Source organism: Aphelocoma coerulescens, chromosome 15 (genome assembly GCF_041296385.1).
Source record: "Aphelocoma coerulescens isolate FSJ_1873_10779 chromosome 15, UR_Acoe_1.0, whole genome shotgun sequence".
NCBI classification, from domain to species: Eukaryota; Metazoa; Chordata; class Aves; order Passeriformes; family Corvidae; genus Aphelocoma; species Aphelocoma coerulescens.
The window spans coordinates 7,047,454-7,073,300 of record NC_091029.1 but is presented as its reverse complement, the minus strand read 5'-3'; the positions used below and the strand labels follow the sequence as shown (position 1 = coordinate 7,073,300).

Below are 25,847 nucleotides of genomic sequence, written 5' to 3'. Positions count from 1 at the left end.
GACAGCATCTGGATCAAATGATGCTTGGGGCAAAGAAAGCCTGCCTGCTCTCCCTTTGCAGGCAGATATTTTTCACATATTATGCTTGGGGGAAGGGCACTTCGAAGTTTATATTGGATTTCGACAGAGTTGGAAATGGAGCTGCAAATCAAACAGAGATCAGCTTATGATTTGCAACCAGGGCTTTCTAGGTGTCTGAAGCAACACTTTGGAAGGAGCGTAGGGAAAAGGAGAATGTAACTACATCTCATTTGGATGGAGAGGACTCACAGATGTTAGGAATATTTTTGATCAACAGCTTTCCTGGCACCGATTGTGGTGGAATCCACAACCTTGATGGCTAGCTGAGTAAGAAAGTGCTGGCAAGCTCCTGACTGCATGCAGGCAATTTGCAATGCTGCCAGTCAATATTTCAGTGAAAACAAAATTGCAGGGATCATATTAAAAGAGGGGAAAACAGAAAATAAAACAAAACAAAATCCAGCCTTTCCTTTTAAGAGAAACTCTGATACAAACTGATAGGAAAGTCCCTTCTGAATCAAAACGCAGTCTTTGTTTGTTTAAAATTAACATGCTGTGATGGGAGCCCTGCCGTGAGCACGCAAAGGCAAGTCTGCCAGCAGCAACAGAAGCAGACACAGCAAGAAGTGGCTTTACACGGGGACACCTGGGTGGCATGTTTAGTACAGGCCTGCAGGAAATGATGCAGGAAGAGGTTTATAGTTGTGTCCATTTGGTGGAGGAAATGTATGCAGCAGGCACGGGTCTGAGCCAAAAACCTAGACTGAGTTCTCTTCAATCTTTGGGAGGAGAGAATCGATGAGAGAAAAGGAGAGACCTTCTCTGGTAGTGTTTTCAAACTCCGGCTCTGCACGTAGCCATGCTGGCCTGTTAGTGTGAAGCAATGGTATTACTGGGGGAGACTGCAAGCAATGTAGCCCAGGTAGTATTTCTCATTGGACCAGCCTTGAGATGACTGACATGGGCTCTTGGGGGCATCTAAACTCCTGGTACAGCTCACAGAGCCATCTGGAGTATCTTCAGAGGTCTCTGAATTACTCCCACCTGTGTGGCTGGCAAAAGGGTGCTCTGCTGCTCACAACCCTTTTCTGCCCTGGCCTCAGAACTAAGCTTGGCTGACTATGCTGCCAGTCGGTGGGGAGTCCCCAGATGTCTGCTGAAGGCAGCTTTAGAGCACATACTGCTAGAATGACATAAAGAGTCCAGAGACTAGCCTGTAACACAGAAATATTTCAGGCCAAAAGGTACATTTTGCTCAGGGAACATTTTTGTTGATAACAATGAAAGGCATAAAATAATCTGCTCCACTTTGGTTACTAGATTGATCAGTACGGAATGTGATGAACATATTTTAGTTGTTAGTTGCATGTTTCTAGCTCAAAGACTGGTTCGATAACAAAAATAATGACATTTTCATTATTGTATAAACATTCAATGCTCACACTGTAAATTTCTTCCTCCAGCCATTATGCCTCTATTAAATCAGGTTGTCTCTGCAGGGCTTGCACTGTGAGCACCTCTCCTGTGCCCAGAGAAGGCCAGCCATGTACAAAAGCCAATGGCTGGGGACAGCTTAGCTGTTTGGAAGCCAAATCACATAATACTGAGAACATTAAAATGTTAGTTGTTTCATCCAACAAGGCTGGCCCTTTTCTGCCACCCTGCTCTGCACAGTGCTTCCCAGGGAGCAGGCTCTGGCTTTACAAGTCAGCACAGCTTGTGGTGGGTTTGCAAACTGATGAGAACTTCAGTGATGCTGCCTGATCCTGCACTTCCCAAGATGTCCCAAGGACGAAGACTCATGGGACTGAAGGGACAAACTCTTCTTCCACAGGTTTCACAGTACGAGACACGGAGCGTTCAGACAGATCTCTCCCAAAACAGGATTGTCAATAAATATGGAAATACAGAACAAACTTAGCAGACACCAGCAGCAGATGCAGGTTCATAGATGTCTGCTTATTACCAAGCCTCACTCCAGCTGAGACTTAAATAGCCTCCTTTATGCACAACGGGAGAGGGAGCGGAATTGAAGGAAACTGGCAATTACACAATTTTATTTCCCTCCTAGCCCGTTCGCTGTGCATCAGGTGGCTCTGCACTCACACACGAAAGACGCTTCTGAGCACTAAGTGAAGCACAAAGCCAGCTTGATGCTCTGCTTTCACTGGGAGGAAGTTTCTGTGTGCTTTTCTGGATGTGGTGCAAGAGCACAGTGAACACATTATTTTGCATTATTTTGAAAGCACCACGAGTGCCTGAGACACAGGGACTTCCAGGCTGCACTGTGTCTTTTACAAGGCTGCAACCTCTCCTGAACATGATGGTGCTCAGAAACAGATGCCAGGGTCTAAGTTTAACACCACACAGGGATTTATTTGTATAGATGCATCTGTAATCTTATTCCTCACCTTTTAATACAAATTTCTCCTTTCTAAAATCTCCACCCTATCTCCAGTGGGTGGACTGGCAAAGCATCTACCATCCCATAGTGCTTGATGATGTACTTGGGTGCAATCAGGCTCTCCCAGCTTTGCCACTCACCTTGCTGATACTTTTTAAGAATATATCTCCAACAAGGCAAAAGTTAATGTCCACTTCACTGGAGAGAGATCTGGAACTCTGACTATTCCCTTATGGATAAGCCTTTAAGAATTTATTAGTGATGAAACCAGTATGTTTCTTCAGAAACTTAATAGGGTTCCATAAAATTACTTCAATAACTTAAAAAATTTAATGGTGAACAAGAACCTTTCCACAGGCTTTTTGAACTGTCCGACAGAATCCCAAAGTGGGGATATAAATCTGCAATAAATTTTGCAGGATGGTTAAAAAAATATAAAAAGATTTTAATTTCCTATTGCCTCCTGCAAGTCCCTGCCATCAATTTAAAGCAACTACATGAACTAAAAGCACTGTAGTCACTTTTCTGTCCCAGCGATTTACAAGAAAATATTTACTGTTTGGGGAAAAAACCCAACAAACTAGAACAAGTATCCTTTTCAGAAACACAGACACGCAAACACAACACACTCTGCCAAGTCCTGCTCTTATACATTGGTGTAAACCCAAATAAATACAGGGAAGTCAATGGAGTCAGTATGGCTTTACCTGGCTGAACTGAGCCCGGGAGCCGGGGCCGAGTGCCCGGAGCAGCAGAGATGGAAGGAAAGCCTCATGCTGTGAGTCCCCAGGCAGCTCGGCAGCAACATTAACAGGCTCCACGGGGAATGTGTTCAGCCCTTGTTAGCAGGAAGGATGGCCAGCGAAGCACGGAGGTGAGGGAAGCAGCGAGCACATGCGTGCACAGCTCACATGGTTATTAAAGGAGAAAACGGCAGGAACCCCACGGCTGAAAGCAAGCCCCAAACCCAGCCTCCCTCCTCCCCTCCCACAGGACGGGAACAGAGAGCTCCATCACTTACAGCACTGATTTCAAATGAAGCTAATACAGAAAAACCAAGCCCAAATGAGAAACAGCATGGACTGCTACAGGCTGATCAGGACAGCGGGGTCCTGTCATCAGCCCCACCCCTGTCCCGGGAGAAAGGCCTCAGCCTCCGGAGGGGCGGTGAGAGGAGCAGGAGAAGCAGCGACACGCTGACAGCATCCTCTCTTCCCGAAGTCTCTTGCTGGGACTTACAGACCTCGCCAGCATTGCACACAAAAGAGTAGCCACATCCATTTGCAATTAAACAGCACGCCCTGGTCTCATTGATCACTCCCATTGATTGCCCAGAAGGGAACACCAGCTGACCCGGGGTCAGATCCAGCTCCCCCCCGCACCAGCACCGCCTTCTCAAATCCCTTGTGGACAGCCAGGCCGCCCTGTTCTGCGCCAGTGACCTGCACTGTGAGGGACTACTGTGTCTCCAGGAGTCCCTAATGGGCTATTACAGAGCACAGCACAGCTGCCCACGGGTACCCTGTCAAACTGCTCCACTAACACAGAAACAGAGCTTGGGGGGAGAGCGGCTCGGAGAGGGGCACTGGAGAGCTGGGGAAAGCAGCACAAGCCCGGGCTGAGCAGAGTCTCAGGTCAGGGGGCTGGAGAGAACGAGGACTCTCCTTTGCAAGGAGCAAGCCTGGCTTAAATCCTGGGGATGTGGTGGGCACAGCTCAGACCCGTACCAGACACCTCCCCTCATCCCGCACTGCAGTGCTTTGCCCATTGGAAGAGGGAATCAGGTTTACCCCCAGCGTTTAACTTTCTCAGAAACTGCAGCTTTACAAAATCTGCCATGAATAAAACATGTCTCTGAGGTATTTTAAAAGCAGAATTGAGAAGACCCAACAGTTTTGTGTGGGCTGCAACTGCTGCTCTTAACATCGCCACCCTACAGCATCCTTCTGTGCTGAGATGCAACCAGGGACCGCAGCTGGAGACAGCACTGAGACTTTACCAGTTGGCTTTTACTACTCAAAAGAAAAACAAACTATAAACAAGGAGTAAAAAGATGGTATCTTTCAAATGCCCTTTAAAAGCCTAGGCAATGTAAACTACTGCATGCACTTGGAAGGAATTTCTATTTTTTCTTCTGATTTACAGTTTGATGGTCCTTTTATCTACTTTTACATGAACCGAGAGAAGCTAGAATGTGCCTACTCAATCAATATGAGTTTGTGCTGGCCCGTTCAGGATATATAATATTTTTCTTCTATAGTTTATTTTAAATAAAAAGTATAATTAAAGAAAATAAACCACCCACTTCATAACATTTATACAACGAAGACTTTATTTATTTTATTTACATTTTGGTGGGCAAGGCACAGCATGCTGTTAGCTTTCTGTGATACTTAACAAAGCCGCATTTGAAATTTAAAATCTTTAAGGAAATGAACAAATTCTGTGGAGGAAGGGCAGTTGAGCAAAGAGACTTCTTACATTACCCTAGATAATTGTGCATATATATGTTTCTGTGAGTCTCTCTCTACTCCAAAAACATATCCACGACTTGGAAGCTTTAAATCAAAAAGCAATTTCAGTCTGTAATTCTCAAATAAATAATTAAACACATTTTATCTCCTACAGTATTGCTTCTATTCATTCTAATCCCACTGACAGGAATGCAGCAACATACCCCACATCCTTAAAATAACAAAACAAAACACAAGATACCAACCAGAAGGCCTGGAAATGTTTATAATTCAACTTTTCAACTCTCCTGGCTGCAGCCTGAAGCTACAAAGAAAGCTCTGTGCTGGCTCACCGGAAGGGGAGAAGCCCGGAGATGGCTGTGCAAACCACACGGCCACCGGTGCAAGCAAACCCTGCCGGCCTGCACCAGGCAGCTCTCACTTTGGGAGGCACACAACACTCAGTTTGTGTCAAAGTTAATAAATTATCCACTTTTGCAGTCTGAGTTTTACCAAACTAACTGGACAGTGTGGTTAAAGTGAATGGTCTCTTGCTTGTCCATCATTATTTCACAGACAGCTGCTGCAGATAGGGATGGCTATAGCCTGGACTAATAAATACATACAAAATAGCTAACAGGGGAGACAGAGAGTGCATTCCCACTCCCAAAGAGAAGGCTGAACTTTCCAGAGCCTCGCCGGCTAAATCAGAAAACTACAAGACTAAAAGACTGCACTTACTGCACTATTTTCTGTGTTTGGCTTTGGTTTGAAACGTGGGTAACTGGCTGTGACTTAGGTGATTATCTCACTTACCCACGCTTTTTGAAAATCGAAGTCCTCCTTCTCAGACCACTGTATAATTATGTATGTGCATATGCAAGAAAGCTAATGGCAGTAGCAAAATTAGATAGAACTTTTCAAAAAGAGGATGCTGGGATGGGCTCACACACAGGATTTAGCATTAAGCTCAGGGTATCCAGTATTGCCAACCCCAGAAGCATTTACAAATCACAAATTATCTTTAAAACAAGGTTAAATCCAAAGTATTTGAGCTTCTTTATGAGTGCCTGCTGGCTTTGAAGCACAGAAGAATAAGAAGTTCCACACTCTTCTCTGTAGTCAGGAAGACCAAAGCCTTGCCTAAATAATGAAATTAAATCTTAGATTTTGGTACGATTCTCTGAGGGCCTGGATTTCATGAAAAACAGAGAGTCCTGGAAGCTTGTGATAAAATCACAAGAGATGCAGCATGGGGAGCAGATCAGCTGCAGAGCATCCTGAGCACTGTATAAATCATAGCAGTATGGTTGCTATCTAAATAAATGTGTTACTTATTTATTATTACAGATGCTGCTGGGGAAATTTTTGCATGCCTGTAATCATGGTGGACTCTTGTCCAAAGGTTCAGCTGTAAATTATCATCCCCCTCAAGTTCCCTGGTTGTGCAGGTAATCAAGCACAAGATGGTGACCTCATCAAAATGTAACCAGAACATAGGGATAAACTGAGATCAAGAGACAGGATGAATCTCAGATCCCGCTGTGGACCCCACGCAAGAAAACTGGGAAAATTTGTGACATCTCTCCTGACCTCCATTCATGGAAAACACAGCCTGACCGGGTGTGGTGAGACTTGTTTGCTGTGTCTGTGCAGACCTTCCAGTGATGGAAAGCTCTCCCTCCTGGCACAGTAAGGGAAAGCTCTGAAGAAGAGGTGGACTTGACTACAGGAGATGCTGTCCCAGCCCAGACAGGGAGTCTCTGACCCTGACAGCTGGAGACAGAGCACCGGGGGACAGGACCAAGGCATGCAGGCAGCATGGCAAGCCCGGGAGACACTGGGCTCCTGATTTCCCTGTCAGTGCTGAGCATCTTTTCAGCTGTGCTGCTGCTGCAAACCTGTGCCAAGCAAGGTATTTTGAGCTCAGCTGCATTCAGGTTATTTTCTGCTTCACCGGGCACTTACAGGTTCCTCCTGGAGATCTGACTTGCTGCTCTCCCATCCTGCCCCTGCCCCCCTGCCCCTCCTTTCCCCTCTCACCGTAATAACCATCAGTTTTTAACAGCATGTCCTACACTGGCGGTTTTGTAGTTCCAGCTTTTAAAATGATTTAGTGTGACAGTTTAGTGCTGAATTAAAAAAAAAAAAAAGAATAAGAAAAAGGAAGAGAAGAAGCAGAGAGAAAAAGGAGAGACAGTCCCCTTAAGGCAACAACATTACGGAGCAGCGATCTCAGAGGAACAAGGGTTCTTCTCTGGTTCAGATGTGCTTGTCAGAGTTCAGTGTCGTCTCTGAACAAGAAATCTCTCTTGCTGGCCCAAGGCACAGTTTTGTGGTCAAGAGGACAGAAAATAAAGGGAGGGAACTTCAAAGAAGCATAAGCTGCATTAGCCCGCTGGGGCGGGTGGCTGCGGCACATCCCATGGCTGACAATTACGACCTGCATGCCGAGAAAGCTTGCCTCCCTCTTGTCAGAGGGATAAGACACAGGCTGTGAGCTTTAGAGCTTTGAGGATGTGTACAGTTCATGATGAAAGATAGCACTTCAAAGCCCTCTGCCTAGAAACCCAGGGAGAAGTAAGAACGGAGGGTAAGCAATCTTTTTTCCTGGGGGGGTGCATATGCGGGGGAAGGATAAGACTTACTTTCACTGCCATTTATTATTGCCATGAAAATGAAGCCTTGCACTGTTTATGGAATCTCTCATTAAAAGGATCTCTTGATAAATCGCTTGACAAACATTCATTAATTAAGTCTCTGAGCACACTTGGCTGACAAGCATTAGTCTTCATTTTGCAGGAGGGGGAAATTGAGGCACGGAGCTCAGCGAGCCCCCAACAGCCAGGGCAGGGCTGGGTCCTGGCCAGTCACTCTGTGCCACCAGACAGACGGATTACACTGCTCCCTCCGTGCCCAGCTTGATTCTGACCCAAAGATAGAACAACATGCTGTCTTCAACAGACTTCAAAGCTCTTTTCCACCACATTGCTGCCCAGTGCCTCCTGGGCTGCAGGGCAGACGTGGCTGTGTAAGTATGGCTCCTCCATGGGCATCTCATGCCCTGGGGGCTCCTGGACACCTCTTTCATCTCACAGGCACCTCCTCAAACACTGCCTGCCTGGGGTTATGAATGGAGAAACCCTGGCTGCTGCCCAGGCTCCACTTTTCGATGGAGGTTTTCCTCCCTGGGGCCTTTGACCTATCAAACCGAGCAAGAGAAACAGCTCCTTTAAGACATCCATTTCACCCTCACTCCTGCAGAGGCCTTGGGTTCAAATGCCGGGGACCCAGCAGGTCACTTGGGCTGCAGCTGCAAGGCTATTGTGGTACAAAAGGCACCACCTCTCTGCTTTCCCTGGCATACAGCAGGGCTGGAGCAAGGAGTGGTGGGAGAAAGCTCAACTGCCTCCAGCCAGACTCACGAGGGAAGCCCACTGCTGGAGGGAGCCAGCAGTGAGGACGCAACGCTCAAGTCCACAAAATACAAACTATCCTACCCCACACACTTCAAAATGTGATTACAGCAGGCAGGAGGAGTTCCTTGCAGTGACTTAGGGGTGACTGTCCCTCTCACCTCCTCAGCCCCACAACTCATCTGCCTTCCTATCCTTCACTGTTCCTCCTCTGCCTCATCCTCCCACCTGGAGATGGAGGGAAGGATATGGCTTTTGCCTATGCTTCCCCTGCCCTTCCTGGTATTTGCCCTTCAGAAAAAGGAAGGGCTGGCTGGCAGATTCCTGTGAGAAAGGAGCTGCAGGAGAGAGCAAACAGACCTTTATTATTTGTTTATTGATTTATTCTCCAGGAGGATGTAACACCCGGCCCTTGGCAGCAAATGCCCTTGTAACTCTGTACTGCAGTGACAAGTTGGCCAAACAAACACTTTTCTGCATCAGAAAACAAAGACTGTCAGCAGAGCAGATCAGGGCTTCTCTGCTCTTACTTTTAATTATTATTTCCTCACACAGAGGATTTAATCTCCTCTTCTGCTGGAAGCTCAAAGTGCCCCATTCAGCCTATATCACAGCTGTGACTACCAAGGTCACCCCGGGTCAGGACACCTCTCTCTGCAGCATAATAGCGACTGGTCCCCGAAGTGGACATCCACGCCGTGCATCTGCTGTTGCGGATGAACTGGTGTCAGGAGGAGGAGCACGGCCACCACCGCGGCCCTGCCGGGGAGGGGGCAAAGGCAAACGTTGCCCAGAGAGCCCCAGACAAAGACGCTGCTCCTCCAGCCTTTTGTGGAGCTCTCAAATGCGGTCAAAGGTTACATTTTACAGCTGTTCCAGCCTCAAATAAGCGTAACCCGCCTATCTTAATACTTAATTGCATTGCTAAGCTGCTGATAAACTAGGACGGCATAAAACAAATACGCTGGGCCAAAGACATCCCCAGGGAAAGTTTGTGGGAACAGAGGGAGTTGCACCAAACAATGAACTGGGAACAGGGGGAGTTACACCAGACAATGAATCCCCTTTACGTGTTTTAGAAGCCTGGTTACCTTCAATAAAAGCTGCAGCATGGATGCTGCACATTTGCTAGCTAATATCTCTCCAAAAAGGCCGCCAGTGTTTACAAAAGAAGGGCACAGTGCAAATGCCCACGGGAGAGGATGAGCACGTGCCGCACCATGCGTGTGCCCACCAGGAAACTGTGTTGAGCTAATCCCCTCCCCACAGAGCCACCACGGCTCCAGCCCTGGAGAACATGGCCTTAAATCAACGCTCTTATCTCACAAAAGGAATTTAAGTGCAATGCTTTGAAAGTCACTTTCTCCCGGCCATATGGCATCCCCGAGCCTGGTCGTGTAGGAGCGGCGTTCATTTGCATGTGCAAGAGACAAATCTGGCTCTTGCATTGCGGGAGTGATAACAGGGAGAGGGGTAAAATTTAGCACTGTTTGGGTTTCTGCACAAAATCTTTGCTGAGGCAAATTTCTCTCACCTCTCAAGCCAAGTGCCAAACGCTGAGGTAGCCCCAGGAGAGCTTGCCCATGATGGCAGCCCATGCCATCAGCGAGGTACATCAGTACAGAGCCAGGATAAAAGAGAAATCTGAGACAAAACCCATGATCTGAACCCAAAGCTGGCAATGTCTACACCCACATTAAAGAAAACAGGAACAGGCTGAAATTACAGGGATATAAACAGCACTGAACACAAACTTCAAGACAGCAAATTCACAGGCATTCGCACATTTAACTTCCTGATAGGGAGGTATTTTGAAAACTCATGTTGCTGAGCTGCTCCATGATATGAAGGGGTGGGAGATCTTGGGCTTCAGCACAAGGAGGAGCCAACAAAGCTGCTAACGCTTCAACATAAGCCTCTCCAGCAGATCTCTGTGCCAGGCATTATGCAGGATGGCAAGATTTTTGTTTTGCCGAGGCAGTGCCGTATGGGCAATCTGGTTTGCCTTATCAGCGAGCCAAGTGAGAGAAGAGAAATGTTCTTCCCCACCATTTGTTTAAATTTCCCTCTTTTCCCCAGATAAAGCTGCATACTTTCGTAAAAATATCTGCAAATGTAATAACATAATGGGCTTGTCATCGTTTTCCACATTTGGCATTGAAAATCTGCAAAGCTTGGAAAGAAAGAGAATTCCTAATAGTTACTGCTGCTGAAGAGCCCAGCTAAAAACTGGGCCTGGATCCAGGTGAGGGAGCACACAACCACCAAACCGCCTTTCCATGTCCAGCACCTACTCCTACACAACTGCAAATTGTTCCTTTCTTGGCCCCACTGAAATAATGCAAGAAGGTAATTTCATCACTTCTTATTGATGGGCCTCATCTCCCCTCTTTGGGGTATTTGCATGCCCCTAACATCCACTATTGCTGTGAACTGATTTTATTTTGCAGCTCAATGCAGAGGATGCTGCAGACAGCCACAAGCCCTGGCAATTCATTCAGAGCCACACAAACCTCCTCACATGGCAAAGTGGAACCATTCCCAGCACAATGCTTTCCACCATGTACCACAGTTTGCCCTCTCCAAGCCTGCTTCTTCGGTATTTCTGCTCAGTACCCATCTCAGTGAGATTATCCCTGGGAACACATGAAAGCAGAGCAGCCTGGTTTTATGGCTGTGCTGAGCCCTCAGAGGAGGGCTTGGCATATTTAGAGATCCGTGGCTGTGCCCCCCAAGGGGATGTGGAACGAGGCAGTCTCTTAGCAACACCCAGCGCCTATCACAGGTAACTGTCATTAACAGCAAGGGCTGAGCTGTGCTCTGCCGAGCACCCTCCACCATGTCCTGGACAACTGAGAGGTACAGGCACAAATGCTCCGTGGGCAAAGGCAGGAGAGGGATGTGCAAGCCCTTGTCAGGACGACACAGACAGCACTGAAATACTGATCTGTTTAAAAGAAATGAGCATTTGATTGTATTAGAGGGAGAAGCATATCCCCTACAGTAAGGACTGACTTCTCCTTTGTCAGTAATCCCTCTCTCCAAGACGCTTCATACAAATCTTACTGGAAGGGAAGAAGTCCCACCCCACACTGAGACAATGCAGCTCTAAATTTTAACTTAAATCATCACAAGCCTGTAGAGCTGATCTTTATGACAATGTGTGTGGCCAAGCTACAGGCTCTCGCAAAACTGATGTCCTGCTATTCGCACCATACGGATTCACAACCCAAATCTCTTGCTGTAAGATAAGGAAAGCATTTCTCCAGATCACTTACCTTTATTTGCTGCAGGAGAGAACAGCTTCTCAGAGCCTACAGAAGCCTGAAAAAGAAGAGAAAGAGAGGGTGAATAATCCTGAAGGAGAAATTCGGAAGGCTTGCTCACAAAAACACAGCTCATAAAACAAGTGGGTTATCTGGAGACCTGCAGTTGCGCATTGCACCTGGAGGGTGCAATGTTGTGCCATTAAAGAACGAGCATGCATCCTGAGGAGATGAAAGCCAAGCAAGAGGACTGACTGTCCTGATCTCACCCAACTATATCCTCCTGTCTCGTTTATTTAGGCAGCCATGCAATGCACAGCTATTTTATCCATGATTCCTCATATAAAAACAAAACCACCGAAACTGCTATCAAGCTGAAGGAAAAAAAAAAAAAAAACAACCAAAACACATTTCAAAGGCTCTCTCACTGAAAATAAGCTCAATTCTTGCTGAACATGCAAAATGTAATTTGTGTATTGGAAACACAAGTTGCAACTGAACACATCTGTATGAAGGAGGGTGTTATTTAATATTATGCCAAATGACAGGTACATGCTGCTATGCACTTAGTTGAGTATGAAATAAAACGACTTCCTCTTGGAAGAAGCCCGTATCCTTGCAGACTGGATTGTACTATGCTGTCTGAACTCCACAGCAGTGTATTTGTGCTCCTCACAGCTCTGGGAAATAGTTAAAGAAATCCAATTAACCTAAACCTTGTAAACAGCTTCATGATAATCAGGGTCACTGGGTTACAGACAAGATGATAACGACAGACAGGGAAAAAAAGTCCATTCATCGTAAATAAAGCTTTTATGAATTAATTTGATGGCTTCCTTTCCTCCCCCCACTGATATCAAACAGTCAACCGATTTCAGCATAAGCTTTTCCTCCTCGCTATCTGATAAAATAGCAAGCAGCCTCTCCAGAATCAAAGCTGGTCTGGGAGCAGGAGCACAATCAACATTACTACCATCTACAAGAAAGTATCATCAACGTGTTGGCACTGACTGCTGCATGAATAAAATGGGGTGAAGTACAAAGCTGACGAGCAAAAGATACTGAAAGTGAAAAAAGCCTTTTTCCCCCGGCTCTCCTTTAAAAACAATTATTTAATTCAACACATGGCTGAACTAAGTTGATTTTATTTTTGATTTTATTGATTTTATTCTAAGGTGCCTTGGGAGATTTGCATGATAAAGAGCACTACAAATTGTATTACATTGCTATATATTTTAAATGACGACTCAGAAGGAAAAAAACAAATAGTAAAATGCAAGAAGTTCTGCATGAGATATAGTAAGAAGCAAGAGTGATCCACTAATGTTATTTCTAAGAAAAGTGGCACTGCAAGCACTGAATGTCTTACTTAATGCAAATGTATTAAAAAGAGAGGGAAAACAACATGAAAAATAGGTTGAGGCTGAGACACATAAGAAAAAAATTCTGAATTATGTCCACGACAAAGCTGCACGTGTAGCTGTGGCATGTATGATCATTACACAGCTCAGCGAAAGGATCCTAAAATCTTAGGGAAAATCAGTTACCTGCACGATCCCTTCACTGCATGGATTAAAAAGAGGAAGAACCAGGATTAAACAAGGTTTTGCCTAGGCTGGTTTGCAAAGAAAGTGTAACAACGTCACACAGCAGCAACAACAGCGGTGCATAAAACGTTTGACAGCCAACTCTGAATTTACAACCCATTGTTCGGAGATTTTTCACTTATAATCAACACCAAGTCACCACAGACGCAGAACACATCTGCAGGCTCTGCGAACTCACCCATGCTAACAGCTCACGCAAAGCCAGGGCCTGCTCTCAAAGCACTCCACAAGCACTCGGACACGTGGCAGGTGGATAAACAGGATTCCCCCATTTTACAGGCAGTGAAACTTCAGCGGGGCTTGCACTAAAGCCCCAGCAGTAAATCGGCTGCTGAGCCACAATTCCTAAGTGCTGGGTCTGGATGCCGGGGTGTGAAGCCCTCGAGAGGAGCCTGCTCGGGAGAGCCCTTCCTGGGGAGCCATCCAGAGAAAGCCACGGCTGCAGGACCTGCTCTGCCCGTGGCAGCCACCCAGCTGGGAGAAGCTTTGTGCTTCCCCTGCTCTGTGGAGTCCGGTCTCACCAACACCACTTTGTGGCAGCCACCAGCTTGCTCCCTTCTGTGCACCTCGGTACTGAGGGTTCAGTGCAGACTGGCAGTGCTCAGCCCTGAGCTAAAGACCTCAGTGCTACAGGTCCAGACTATATTAAAACAATGTTTAAGGAAGCCAAGCCAGAAAATTCACTTTAAAGACAAAGTAAAACACCCGGATTATTGCTCAGTCTTCTGCTATCAGCATGTGCCACCGCCTTCCACAATCAGAGTCAACATTTACAGAGCAGCGTTTTCAACATCACAGCTTCAGTTCACAGACACAAACCTTCACACCTAGAGTTTACAGTAACTTTTGCTCTCACTTCTGGTGATTTCTAGCTCCAGATCTGAGCAGTTTTTGGCACGAGCACCATTCTGAAACAGTGAATGCCTGTGCTATAGGATATTCTGCAAGCTGCTGTAAAGGCAGAAGGGAAGCTGGGGGAGGAAGAGCCTGAATACATCATTCAACTCTATCAGTCACCCTTTAAAGAAAGCATACAATAAAACCTATGTGTCTGAGGGAGCCCACTAATGAGTGAAAAAAATCCAGCAAACCAACACATCTGCTAAAACAAGTCCCCTCCCAAATACTCTGCTGTTCCAAGCAAACAATTTGCATATGTTTAAGAAGGGATTTAAAAAAAAAAAAAGAAAAAAAAAAGAAGCGGAATTCTTCCTTTGTGAACAAAACCAGGTATTTGGAGTCTTTCATGCAGAAGTTCAAGCCATTCCAGGAGATCACACGTTCTTTGATTACAAAATGAAACAAAAAATTTCCCTTTTCCCCCCTCTGGTTGCCTCCTGCCTGTCTCCATCTGAAGGACCATCTCACAGACCCCTCAAATTCCTCTTTGTTGTTGCATAAGGCAGCGAGACCTGCCCAGCCTGAAGCTCACAGACAGAAGACACCTCCACCCTTCCTGGTTCACTGGCTGCTCATCTCCCTTGCCCTGGAGCACAGCCCACAGCCACAGAACCCACCACAGGGGGTTCATAAAAACCTTCATGCATGGTCCCACCCCTGTCCCCAGCAACAACCATGGCACTTTAAGCATATCTGATATCTGTCCCCAGAGCAGCAGTTTCTGAGGTAACCTCATGTTGCTGAAACTTCTAAGACCCAACATCCTTTCGATGACACCAAGCCTTCCAGGTCCCCTTTGTGGCTTATTCAATGAAGTTACCAATACTTTGTCCCCTTTTAGATTTTCTTTCTTTTCTACTCCAGACCTAGAGGGGAAAATGTCTCCACCCAGTTCTGTGACAGCTTGAAACCAGGCTGAATACATTGCAGAGGAAAATAACATTTCTGCCCTTTTCTGCTTTGCGGAGAGCAAGCAGAGGAGTGGTGCTGCAGTCCCTCCCCCCTCCTCCCCTTGAACCTAGCACATATAAACACTGATTCAATTTTCAGCACCAAAAGCTGAGCAAAGGCAGCTTTTTCCTCAAATGTGAGGTGGTAACCGCAAAGGATGTAGCACACCCTCTCCTCTGAAGGTGAGCAGTGAGGCATAATGAAGTCCATGCCTCATCCATCCCGGCTCCCACTAACCCAAGGCAGCTGAAAGGTGCAAGAGCTCTTGCAGATTAATAATTTAATGATTATATATAACAGAACAACATCATCTGACAAAGACAGCATTATAAACTATGTCAGGCCTCACAGTTACTACTTGCCCCCCCCTCCCCCCTTATCTGTAGCCTATAAATGGCTAACAGGGAATAGAACTGTTCCTTATCACCAACAACAGAGGCTCTGTGGACCTTCATGCCATCTCCTGGAACACCGAATGCCAGATCCAAGACTGATAATCCAGGAGCCTGAGAGCAAGACATTGGGAAACTGCTAATAGGGCTGCAGTTCTGGTTCACAAGGAATCAGCAAAGTAGCGTTAGGGACCTGGTTTGTATGTCATGTACAGGGCAAAAGCCAAGCATTCCCTCCAAATGAGTCCAGTATGGTAGGCAGAAGAAGGAGACAGTAAAATACAGTTTAAATTTTATTTCTGGATGGCTGCCTATCTACTGGACAGCCAAGAGCCAGTCTCAAGAGAGACTGTTTGCACAATTACTGAACTTAGCAAGCACTAAAAAGCTCACAAGAAAACCCTTCTCTGGGAGATTTCTGAACTAGAAGTGCTGGATACGCTTAGAGAAACGTATCCATGTAGCACGGACACTACCTGAAAATTCTGGATCAATTTTCATTCTTTCCTTTCATCTGTCTCCCCTGCTTTTACCAACCACTCCAATGCCACTTGATTGCTTGTCCAGCAGAGAATTTCAGCACGTCAGTACTGCTTTACTACCTTCCAGTTCACTCTGCAAGTCATTCATACCAGACCCTTCATCCAGTAATATGAGAACAATAACTAAAACAGGAAGGTATTGTTTGGGTTGTGATTCTTCTATAGGAAATGGAAATTGATACATATGGAAAGGTGCAAGAGAAGCCTAGAAATAGCACACATGGCCACAAAAAACTGAAGTAAAAGTCCCCCTTAAGACCAACAAAGTATGCTACACATTTCAGGATACAGAAGCAGCCCATGGGTAACACTGCCTGCATTGTGAGAGGATGTCTCAAGGTAGCCTACAGTCTTTCCAAAACCTGCATTACTTTTGAAGAGAAACCACAGCTCAGCTAGGAAGACAAAAGAAAAATCAGACCTGCAACTCAGTCATTTTTGTGAACCTTCTAGGAATATCCAGCTTTGTGGTATACGGCTGGCTGGAACACAGCAGTGTAAGGGATTAAGCAAGAGGGAACAGGACTTCTACAAATCCACACTGTGATTATCTTCCCACAGAATTTATAGACTGGGCTTTCAAGAGGGCTCAGCACTCAGCAGCTGCCTTTGGGGCATCAACCTGACTGGAGCTACTGGGTATGGAGTATTTCCAAAACTCCATTTAGAAACTTGAATGGTGACCAGATTGTTCTGAAAAATCTGGTTACAGCTGATAGTTGGGATCATTTATGAAATTCTGTCTGTTGACAAATAAGGAGTAATAATAAATAATATTCCCTAAGCAAGAACAAATCTCCAGCTTTCTAGCAACAATCCTAAAAATACAGTTGTACCTTCAGTTACATCATAACACATCACAGTGAAACATGCAGCACAAACACCCCGAACAAGCAACTACTCATTGAAATGGCAATTCCTTAAATGCCACAGATCCTTCTAGTTCAACTATGATTCAAGGCCATCTCTGAGAGGTAGTGATGGGTTTTCTGTATCTTTCATGAGCTTACTCTATAGAATGATCACTAGGAACAAAATGTTTCTTGAACTGTACTTCCATACAGCAACACACTTCTTTAGGTTCCCACCTCACATTTGTTCAGCACACACATATACAATACTGCTCTGCTCCTGGAAGGGACTGTCACCATGCAATTGCCTCTTTGTCACTTTTTCTTCCAAGAATGCTCATTTCTCTCAGCAGTTTATATAACCATGACTGTTTTTTGCAACAGCCGCTTTGAAAAGCTAGCACAAGCCTGGGAACACAGGATTAAATTAGGCCATAGAGAGCCTAGAAGCAGAGATCACTGGTCCTAATTCACCACTGAATTATGCTGACTTTACACAGTGGCAAATGGAAAGTGAGGCAAAGTGGATGAGGACCGGAAGGCACCAAAGGAAACGCTGCATGGAGTCTGACTCAGTGCAGGGAGGAACCAAGCTCACTGCTCCTCTACAAGTTCGACATCTCGTTTTAGTCCTCTTTTGGCAAGACAGTGATAAGCTTAAATGAACAATGTTTTGAACCCTGAGCATGTTCTTCATCATTTTACAACCATTGTGGGACTGAGCAAACTAGTTTTAATCAAGTGGCAACAGTACTTCTTAAACATATGTTGCTGTGGTGTGTTGCTTATTGCACAGATGTGCCTTTTCCCGTGACAAAGGGTGACCGAATCCTCTGACAGCAGAGGGACATCTGATCTAAGGCATGTCTGCCACCAGAGCCTCGGGGCACAGGCCTGCTAACTCCTCTTCCCTCTCTCCTCAAACCATCCCCCCAGCCCCTGGGGAATGGCTGCAGCCCAGAGTTCTCCCCTTCCCATCCCCTCCATTAGCAATGCTTTATGATTCATCTTCCTCTGAGCAGTTGCTGTCTCCCAAAGGAAAAGATCAAACTCCCTTCTCCTTCCCAGCTCAGCTCCAATAAATAAATAAATACATGTACTGAAAAAAAATTTAGTGAAGGAGGAGAAGGGAGGAAGCTGGGGAGTTCCTGGACCTCACCAAGGCTCGTCAGACAGCTGCAGAAGGTTCCTCAGCTGTTTCCAGAGACATCAACGAGAAAAGATTTCCAGCTGTCCCTCATTAAAACTGGCCAAAATAATTGCTTAATGTTAGTGTGCCTGTGTGTCCTAATTTAAGGTGCACTTGGTCCCTACTTCAGTATCTTCCTCCTTTAAACCTCAGCTCCCCAGCCACTACCAAATCTACCTTCATTTTACACTCCTGCTATTTTCCACTCTAATCAGCACCGATTTCCCTGTAACACATGTTTGTAATGCTCCTGGGTGTTCTGGTATATGAATGGCATCCAGGACAGTCCTCTCCCTGTGCCACTGGACAAGGCTGCAGCTCTCAGTGTATGTTGGAGGCAGTAATGTGTCCATGGTAAAGGGAACTGATACACACCACAGTTAGGGAAACACAGCTCTCCATGACACTGAGAAAAGGGCTTTGTGTGCTCTGCTTTTAAACATCTCCAAGAGCCCTCATGCCTTTCTCTGAGACTTGACCCCCTCCCAAAACAGTCTTTTCAGCCTACACTTCCACATTCAAAATTTTTTCATCTCCCAGACACTCACTTAGGCAAGCACAGATTTGATTACTGATTTAGCTTTTGCTGCAAATGTAAGGGAAAACCTACCTTTGAGTAGGAAAGGTTGGGAACGCTGTGTAACACACCACTAAAGCAGTTTGTATTATTGTCATTACAGCTTGATCCTATCTAGTCAGCCCATCTATTTGGCTGGGATACGGCTTTTTATTTGCACTAAATCAAAGGGAATGGCGAGTGCTCTTTGCAGAACTATCTAAAACTTCTTATAATTCAAAGGCTGCACTGTAGGAAGAGTGATGAGGGAGAGCAGGGACTGTGCGGCGAATGACAGGTGGCAGACTGTTGTTTGGTACCTACCAAATTACTCTGCTGCTCCCAGGGCTGCCTTGGCATTTCATTATCCCAACTCTCTCCTGGAAGGATGCGGACATAAATTCACACCTCATGTCCTGGTTTCCGTCAAACTGAGTAAGAGTGCAAATGCTGGCACCGACTGGGAATGCCAAGCAGGGCTTGGCATGCTAGAACAAACTCTCAGCTGTGGTCTTTGCCAGCTACCTGCATTTATCATTGTAATGGCCTGCCAGACAGGACTTGGCAAGCGACGGAGGAGGGCGGGAGGAGGAGGGCCAGGCTCTGCACTGCCAAGCAATTCATTCCTGTAGCTCCTGCCATCACTGTACCAGCAGGACAACCTTCATTTTATTTTATCTTTTAACCAATTATGTGTCACCCAAATCCCACCTGCAGCTTTCTCCAGCACAAATGGCTATAAATCACAGTTCAGAGACCAAGAGGGTTTTGCAAGACATTTGATTTCGTAAAAAGGTCACTGTCTGTCTGAGGATTGTTGCAGTTCAAAAACGAACCTGCATTGGCAGACAGGGAAGGAACCGCTTCCATCGTCTGTTGCATGTTGTCAGATAATATTAGAACAATTAGGGAGGTCAACAATGGCAGGATCATCAGGATTCAGCTGAACCAAAGCACTGATAAAAATTCAGTGAAATATCTCCTCCTTTCAATTTTTGAAGAAAACATAATCAAATCAATAAAAAAGGGAAAATTGCATGAGCACACCAGGAACATTCAACATAACCACCTTGAGCAGACAAGCAGAATACATGCCTGCCATCACTGCTCCAATCTGCAGTCTGCTCCAATCTGCCTGGCTATTCCAGAGCTTAAATCCCAGCTTTGCTATTTCTCAGAGAACTACTCTGTGGTCTCAGACCACTTGGCATAGTCTGCTCTCTAGGAAAAATGCTGTATTCTTGTTTTTAATCCATGCACCGGATACAGAGTGGACCCTGTATAGAATTTTAGGTGAACCATATCACAGAGCAAACATTTAAGGCTGCTCAAAAATCATTTGACACTGATGCTGTTCTGGACACCCTTAGCGTCCATCCCTTTCTTGCAGGTGACATGTCATGCCAGACAGCCCTGACAAACCAGCATCAAATTCTCTGAAAAGCATCAGGTTAACTGCAGTGAATACATGAGACACAGTGAAGATTGCATCGTCCTCCTAGCCCAGACTATGGCATGTGACACACGGACATCCCTCTGACAGAATTTCCCAGTTACAGATGCAATCCTGACTTGGCCTTTTCCTGGGCCTGGGGGGTCAGGGAGCTTATCAGGAAGGCGGCTCTTGTCTGCTGCCATTGAAACTTGCTGTCTTACCCACAGCAACCTCAAAGGAGTGCCTCTGCAGAAGGCTCTTTTGTTGTTGTTGTTTCTAATTCACTGCTCCAAAATATTTCTTGGCTGCATCCCAGGGCTGAAGCCTTATCTGCCCATCCCCCCGGCAGACACAGAGCAGCTGCAGAGGCTTATCACGGTTGCCTGTCCACTGAGTTTACAAATTAACACCCTATCGAGGCTGCACGAGGGCTGATTAATCAGAGAGAGGCAGTCTGAGGGCCTTTATCACCATAAGCGGCTGCTGGGAGAGAAGTCACAAATCTCTCAGGAGGCCAGAGATGCCTTACAAATGAAAGAGCAGGAGGCCAGAGAGGAGGAGGGCACAGTGGTAGGGGAAGCAGATATTTTAGAGATAGTGGTGGTGGAGGTAATGGAGTGGTGGGAGGGGGGGGAGCTGCAGGCAAACACCAGTACATTATGACAGCTAAAAAAAAAAAAAAGATAATTAACAGCCTATACCTCATGATTCTAGCTTTCCTTCCCTGGGCTATAATTTAGCCTATTGCTCCTTTGCTCCAGAGGACAATAAACATTTATTATGTTAAACACATAACTGTGCGGCACAAAAGCACCGTTCTTTCCCAGGTCCACTCCTTGCACAGCTGTGCAACCCAGGAGGACGGGGCTGCTGAAGTGGGCTGCCCTCTCATGAAGAAGATTACTCGGGGTTTGGACACAAAGCACATCCCTGGCTACACCCAGGGCTGTAGCGTGCTGGATGTGCTCATACTGAATGTGAAGGCAAATCCCAGGAAACGGAGAGCTCTTGGATGGGTGCACTGGCCCACCAGCACCTGGCAAGCATAGGATGTGCCCGGGTACGGGAGCATTGGCAGGCGGGAGCAGCTCCTGCAGAGATCGTGTGGTTCAGGCAGGCTTCACCACCTAAGAAGTATCTCCTCTTTTTAATTCAGCAGCCTTGCTAAGAGGTTTACTGGGAAATTTTCAATCCCAGCAGAATTACGTGTAGCAGAGATTCTTATTACAACATGAATATTACAGTCATGTGAGTCTTACAGGAGCAGCGCTGGCCCTGCCCCCTCTGAGCACTTCAGCTGCTGTAAGATCACAGAGATTTAGGAGATTTGCCTCTGCTAGTGGACTGTGGTTTAGACACTGGTCTCCTTTACTTCAGTGCTAGTACCTGCTGCAGCCCTCCAGCTTCGTGCTTGTGGCAGGACAATGCAAAATAATTATTAACACCAAGGGGACTCACACTAAAAAGATTTAAAATCTAATATATCTTTAAAGGAAACCAATTTGGACATCTGTGTACATTTGTCAACATTCATTTCTAAGTCTTCAAGTTTAATCCTTGAGACCAAGACACACAGCTGGATTTTTCCTTTGAAGTGTAATATGTATGGAAGCTGAGACTCCCATGCAGCAACATGACTCCAGAAGGTAAAACTTTAATAAAAATGCTACCAACATGAAGACATTCATAAGCAAACACTGCAACCACCTCCTGTCCAGTGCTTTCTATTAACACATCAGTAAAGAATTTAACAAATAACCTCTGGATAAAAGTGTCATTCACTGCAGCTTTACCACCAACAGCGCCGAGTGTGCGCACGATCTTGGGGAATGGCCATTCCCATTTTGCCCACAGAAATTGCAGAAATGGAGGGCTGCCACAGCCTAACTCAACATCTTCAGACTAGCTCTTTTCAGACAGCACCAGAAAGCAAAATCTAACAAAAATGAATGATCATCTGCCTTCTCCTCCTCTCCTGATCCAATGAGAAAACTATTTCCCAAACCACCTGGATTATTGGTCTAGGAACCCTTGCAGATGCCCAGTTTTAACACTATCCATTAGGTTAATTAGAACTGGGCGAGTAGATGCTGAGTATGAGTCCAGGAAAGGAACGACAGCTTTTTTATTTGAGAACTCCCTGCCAGGCTCTGTGAAGCAGACAGCTGCCCAAGGTCTTCTCATAGCTCTCCTCCGCCAACAGACACTAGATTAATTTGAGCTGGACTGGACCCCCACTCGTTATGTTCAGCAGACCTCGGGTAATCAGATGGAGAAACTACAGGATGACGACACCTCCCGTCACCCCCATCACATATCAGCAACTCTATACATGAAGGAAACATCAAATATTCATTAGGTAAACAATACGAATGCAGTAATCCCAAAACATGGTGAAATTCTAGAAGCTGTCTCTCTGATGTTTATTAGATTGACTCTTTTAGCTTCATTATCAAGTCTGCCCATCAACCCTTCTCCCTCTGTCTTATGTCTTGTGTTTCTACATTTTAGGGGAAAAAAAAAGCTTCTGTTGGACTCCCTTTCCCCACAGCTCTGTTCCCTCGGTTGGACAGCCTCACCCACAACAGAAAGCGCACCACAGGGTGCACGAGTATGTAAAGACTCAACAGACGGGATTAGGAACACCTTAAAAAAGGACAGCAAAGAAATTTCCCTACAAATGGAGGCTGCAGAGGAAAAAATTTGGAAGGAAGCCTATGGTTCACATCTGCAAAGCATCTGGCTTCCTATCCCTCACTCATTCAAGGGCAGTGAAGTGCACTCACCCACTTTCTACAGAGAAAGGTCACCAAGCTTTTCTCCTGTGCTATACAATGAATCAAGAAAGAAGCTCTCATTGTTGTACCTTGACTAAATACAGCAATAACTGACCTCATATTCTGTATAAGAAGGTGGTGAATGGGGCAGTCCCCCATTTGCAGCCAACATATAATCTGTCTTCTCCAATTAGATATGCTTTGCAACAAATGTGGTGGATCCATTTATTTCCATACTGCAATAATGCAGATAAATCCAACTTTGGCTCCAGTCCCACTGCTTTCAAAGCTGGGACTCTGCATTTACAATCGCTGCCCTTTTTTTTTTTTTTCCCCTTTTTTCCCCCCCTTTCTGCTGCAAAATGTCACCAATTTACTTTAGCCTGGGGGCCCATTTCGAGTTTTACCACTAATATACGAGAAATGCATTTTTCAAGCTGTTACCACTTAACTGTACTGATATCAGCCACTCAGGGGACACAATATTGTTTACACATCCTGCTCTATGGAATAAGCACGGATGCCAAAACTCTGCCTGGGTTGTGAAGGAGACGTTTACTCTCTGTTTTATGAGATTTCCTCGATTTGTGGCTGCCTCAATGGTCGTAAAAACAGCTGTAAATCAAAAGAGCACCACAAAATTGCAATAACAACTGTCGAACTCGGCTCTAAAAAGCATAACTCCCAGCACCAGAAGGTGGAAGGCTTTTTTCTGATTTAATACCAGGTGTGGGGGAGCCCTAGCAAGTCTACGTGCAGCACTGTGTCTGCCCACAGCCACCCCCACACGAGCTCAGCCAAACCCCTCTATTTTGGCTGCTCCCCTATCACTCGCCCCTACTGTGCCCCACGTAGTTCCTTCCGGCCCCTTTCCTCCTCTTTTCTGGAAAACAGAAGTCTTTTTCAAATGCCTGGAGAACGCTTATACAAATAACTGCTGAATGCACAGCCCTGTTTAAAGCATTAAAATAGACAGAAAGTGAGCCCAGTGCTGACCATGGCTGTGCTCTGAATTGTGGCTGCTCTGCAGGAAGGCGATGGCTTTAGCAGATGACCTCAGCCTGTCACCTTGCTGCTGGCCTGCCTGGGAGAGCCCGAATTCCTGCACAGTCTCTCGGCCCAGTTTTTAGGGAGTGGAGTGAAGGAGGAGAGAGCTGGTGAGAAATGAGTTATTAACAACCGTCTTCTGGGAGCTGATTTGAGCTAAAATGGTTCCAGAATAGGCAGCTCCATTTGAGCCTCCAGCGAGGACTGGCCAAGCAGCAGATACATGAATTCAAAAGTTTGTTACTCTGTGCCACTGGCTAAAGTCCAAACCAAAGAGAGAGTTTCACCCGTGGGTAAAACAGCCTTCCTGGATTTTTCCATGCCCCATTCCAGTTGCTTTCACAAACAATCTTCTCATCCTTGTCTCCAAAAATCCTAAAAGACTCTCAGTTCCTGCATCTCGCCACCCCCCCACAATCTAAGACTAACTTGGCCAACAACAAACTCCCTTCAGCACCTCCCAGCTCTGAGAAACCAGCTGTGGCACCAACAGCCACACTATAAACCCTGGGCCAACAGAGTTACCCAGGCTCTTTGTGCCCTCTGTCCAAAGCATGAAAAGCTTTTCTGGCCTCACCAGCCAGGCCTTCATTCTCTTTTTCAAATTTCCTCTTAAATCAAACTTCTTTCATGGCATTTAAATAACCCAATTTTCTCCATTACAGAAAGAGAACTGTATGTGAATAAGCCAAAGTATGTGAAGAAATGATGAGAGAAAGTTCATGGGAAGTAAGTCTAGCCAGTGCTCATCTCAGTTTTTCTATCATCTGCAGCAGACTAAAATACACTTGTGTTCCAGTGTGTTACTGTATCTGTGTCTGGCGGTGTGTTTTTCCAGATGCACATCCTAATTATGCTCTTCAAGCAAATGCCCTGTGGAGCAGGGTAGCAGAAGAGAAAACCTCTTTACAGTCACCACCATGCTGTGATCCATTCTGGACAGGAACTCCCCCCTGCATTGAGAGGACAATTTAATTTCCATGGACCACTTGATGCGAAGGGAAAAGGATCTATATTCTTTTGTCTGAACCCCACAAAGTGTCAGCCCTTCTTTTCCCATTCTTCTAGTAGATGTGTACATTCACATTCTTGAGAAAATCCCCAATAGATGGGAACAGTCTTTCACTTCCAATACATTATGCCTCCCTGCTATAATCTTTTCCTTCTTGTACAATGCCTCTTGACTTTCCTTTGGCTCTTTTCTTTGCAATTTTTCCTTTATGAATACAGAGAGACAAAACAAAAAAATCCCCCAAACCTAAATGGACAAAAAATGTCATTCAGAGCCTTTGCCAATGATGTTACTGGCAATTCCAGTTGAGAAACCATCTGTACAGACATGAACTGATCCGACATAGGGAACAGCTAGCTTTATTTCAAAAGCTCTGTGTTCTTAACGTTCTGGGTACAGGAACTCTACAGGCCAGCTGAAGCTAATAGGGTGAGTATGTGATCAGCTACACCCAAGCAGCTCTTCCAAATTTACTTCTTTTGTACTACATCAAGTATTTGGGTGGGGTTGCAAAAACTATTAAAGCAGTGAAATGCATACCATGCCAACAGCTGACCACAAAACCAGGCCATTTCCTCACACACAAACTATAAGAAACATCTCCAGTAATTGGCTTGTATCAGTAACCAACTATTTCCAACAAAAACATGGTTCTGCTCCATTTGGAGTCTGGCGGTTCTCAAGAAGGATGGAAGGCTGTAAGTGTAGATGCATGACTCGTACTGGGAAGGTGGTGTAGCAGGACACACCATCTAACAGTAATTGCTTTGATGAGGCATAATTGCAGGGCAATTACTAGGTTAATTTTCCATATATACCAGTACCATTTCACCCATAAAGTTTCATTTGCCTGCGGCAAAGGATAGATGTCTGTCTGTTTTGTGTTCTAAGACTCTCTACTGTGTTTGTTCATGGATCTGTGAGTATGCAAAGCACCACTCATCTGGCTTTGCTCTTCTCCTTTCATGGTGGTGTCTGAGGGTGAAATGTTTTTTCAGTCACTGACTAACACTTGCCATGCTCAGCCA

At 45.7% G+C, this 25,847-nt stretch overlaps 1 protein-coding gene across 15 annotated transcripts in view; it reads right to left on the bottom strand.

Moving 5' to 3' along the window:
* FBRSL1 (fibrosin like 1) overlaps positions 1-25,847 on the bottom strand; it is a 508,757-nt gene that overhangs the window by 44,055 nt on the left and 438,855 nt on the right. For all 15 annotated transcript variants that reach the window (XM_069031303.1, XM_069031309.1, XM_069031315.1 and 12 more), the window contains one exon: positions 11,573-11,618. In XM_069031303.1, coding sequence (XP_068887404.1) covers positions 11,573-11,618 — 46 coding nt within the window. The remainder of the gene's footprint in view (positions 1-11,572; positions 11,619-25,847) is intronic.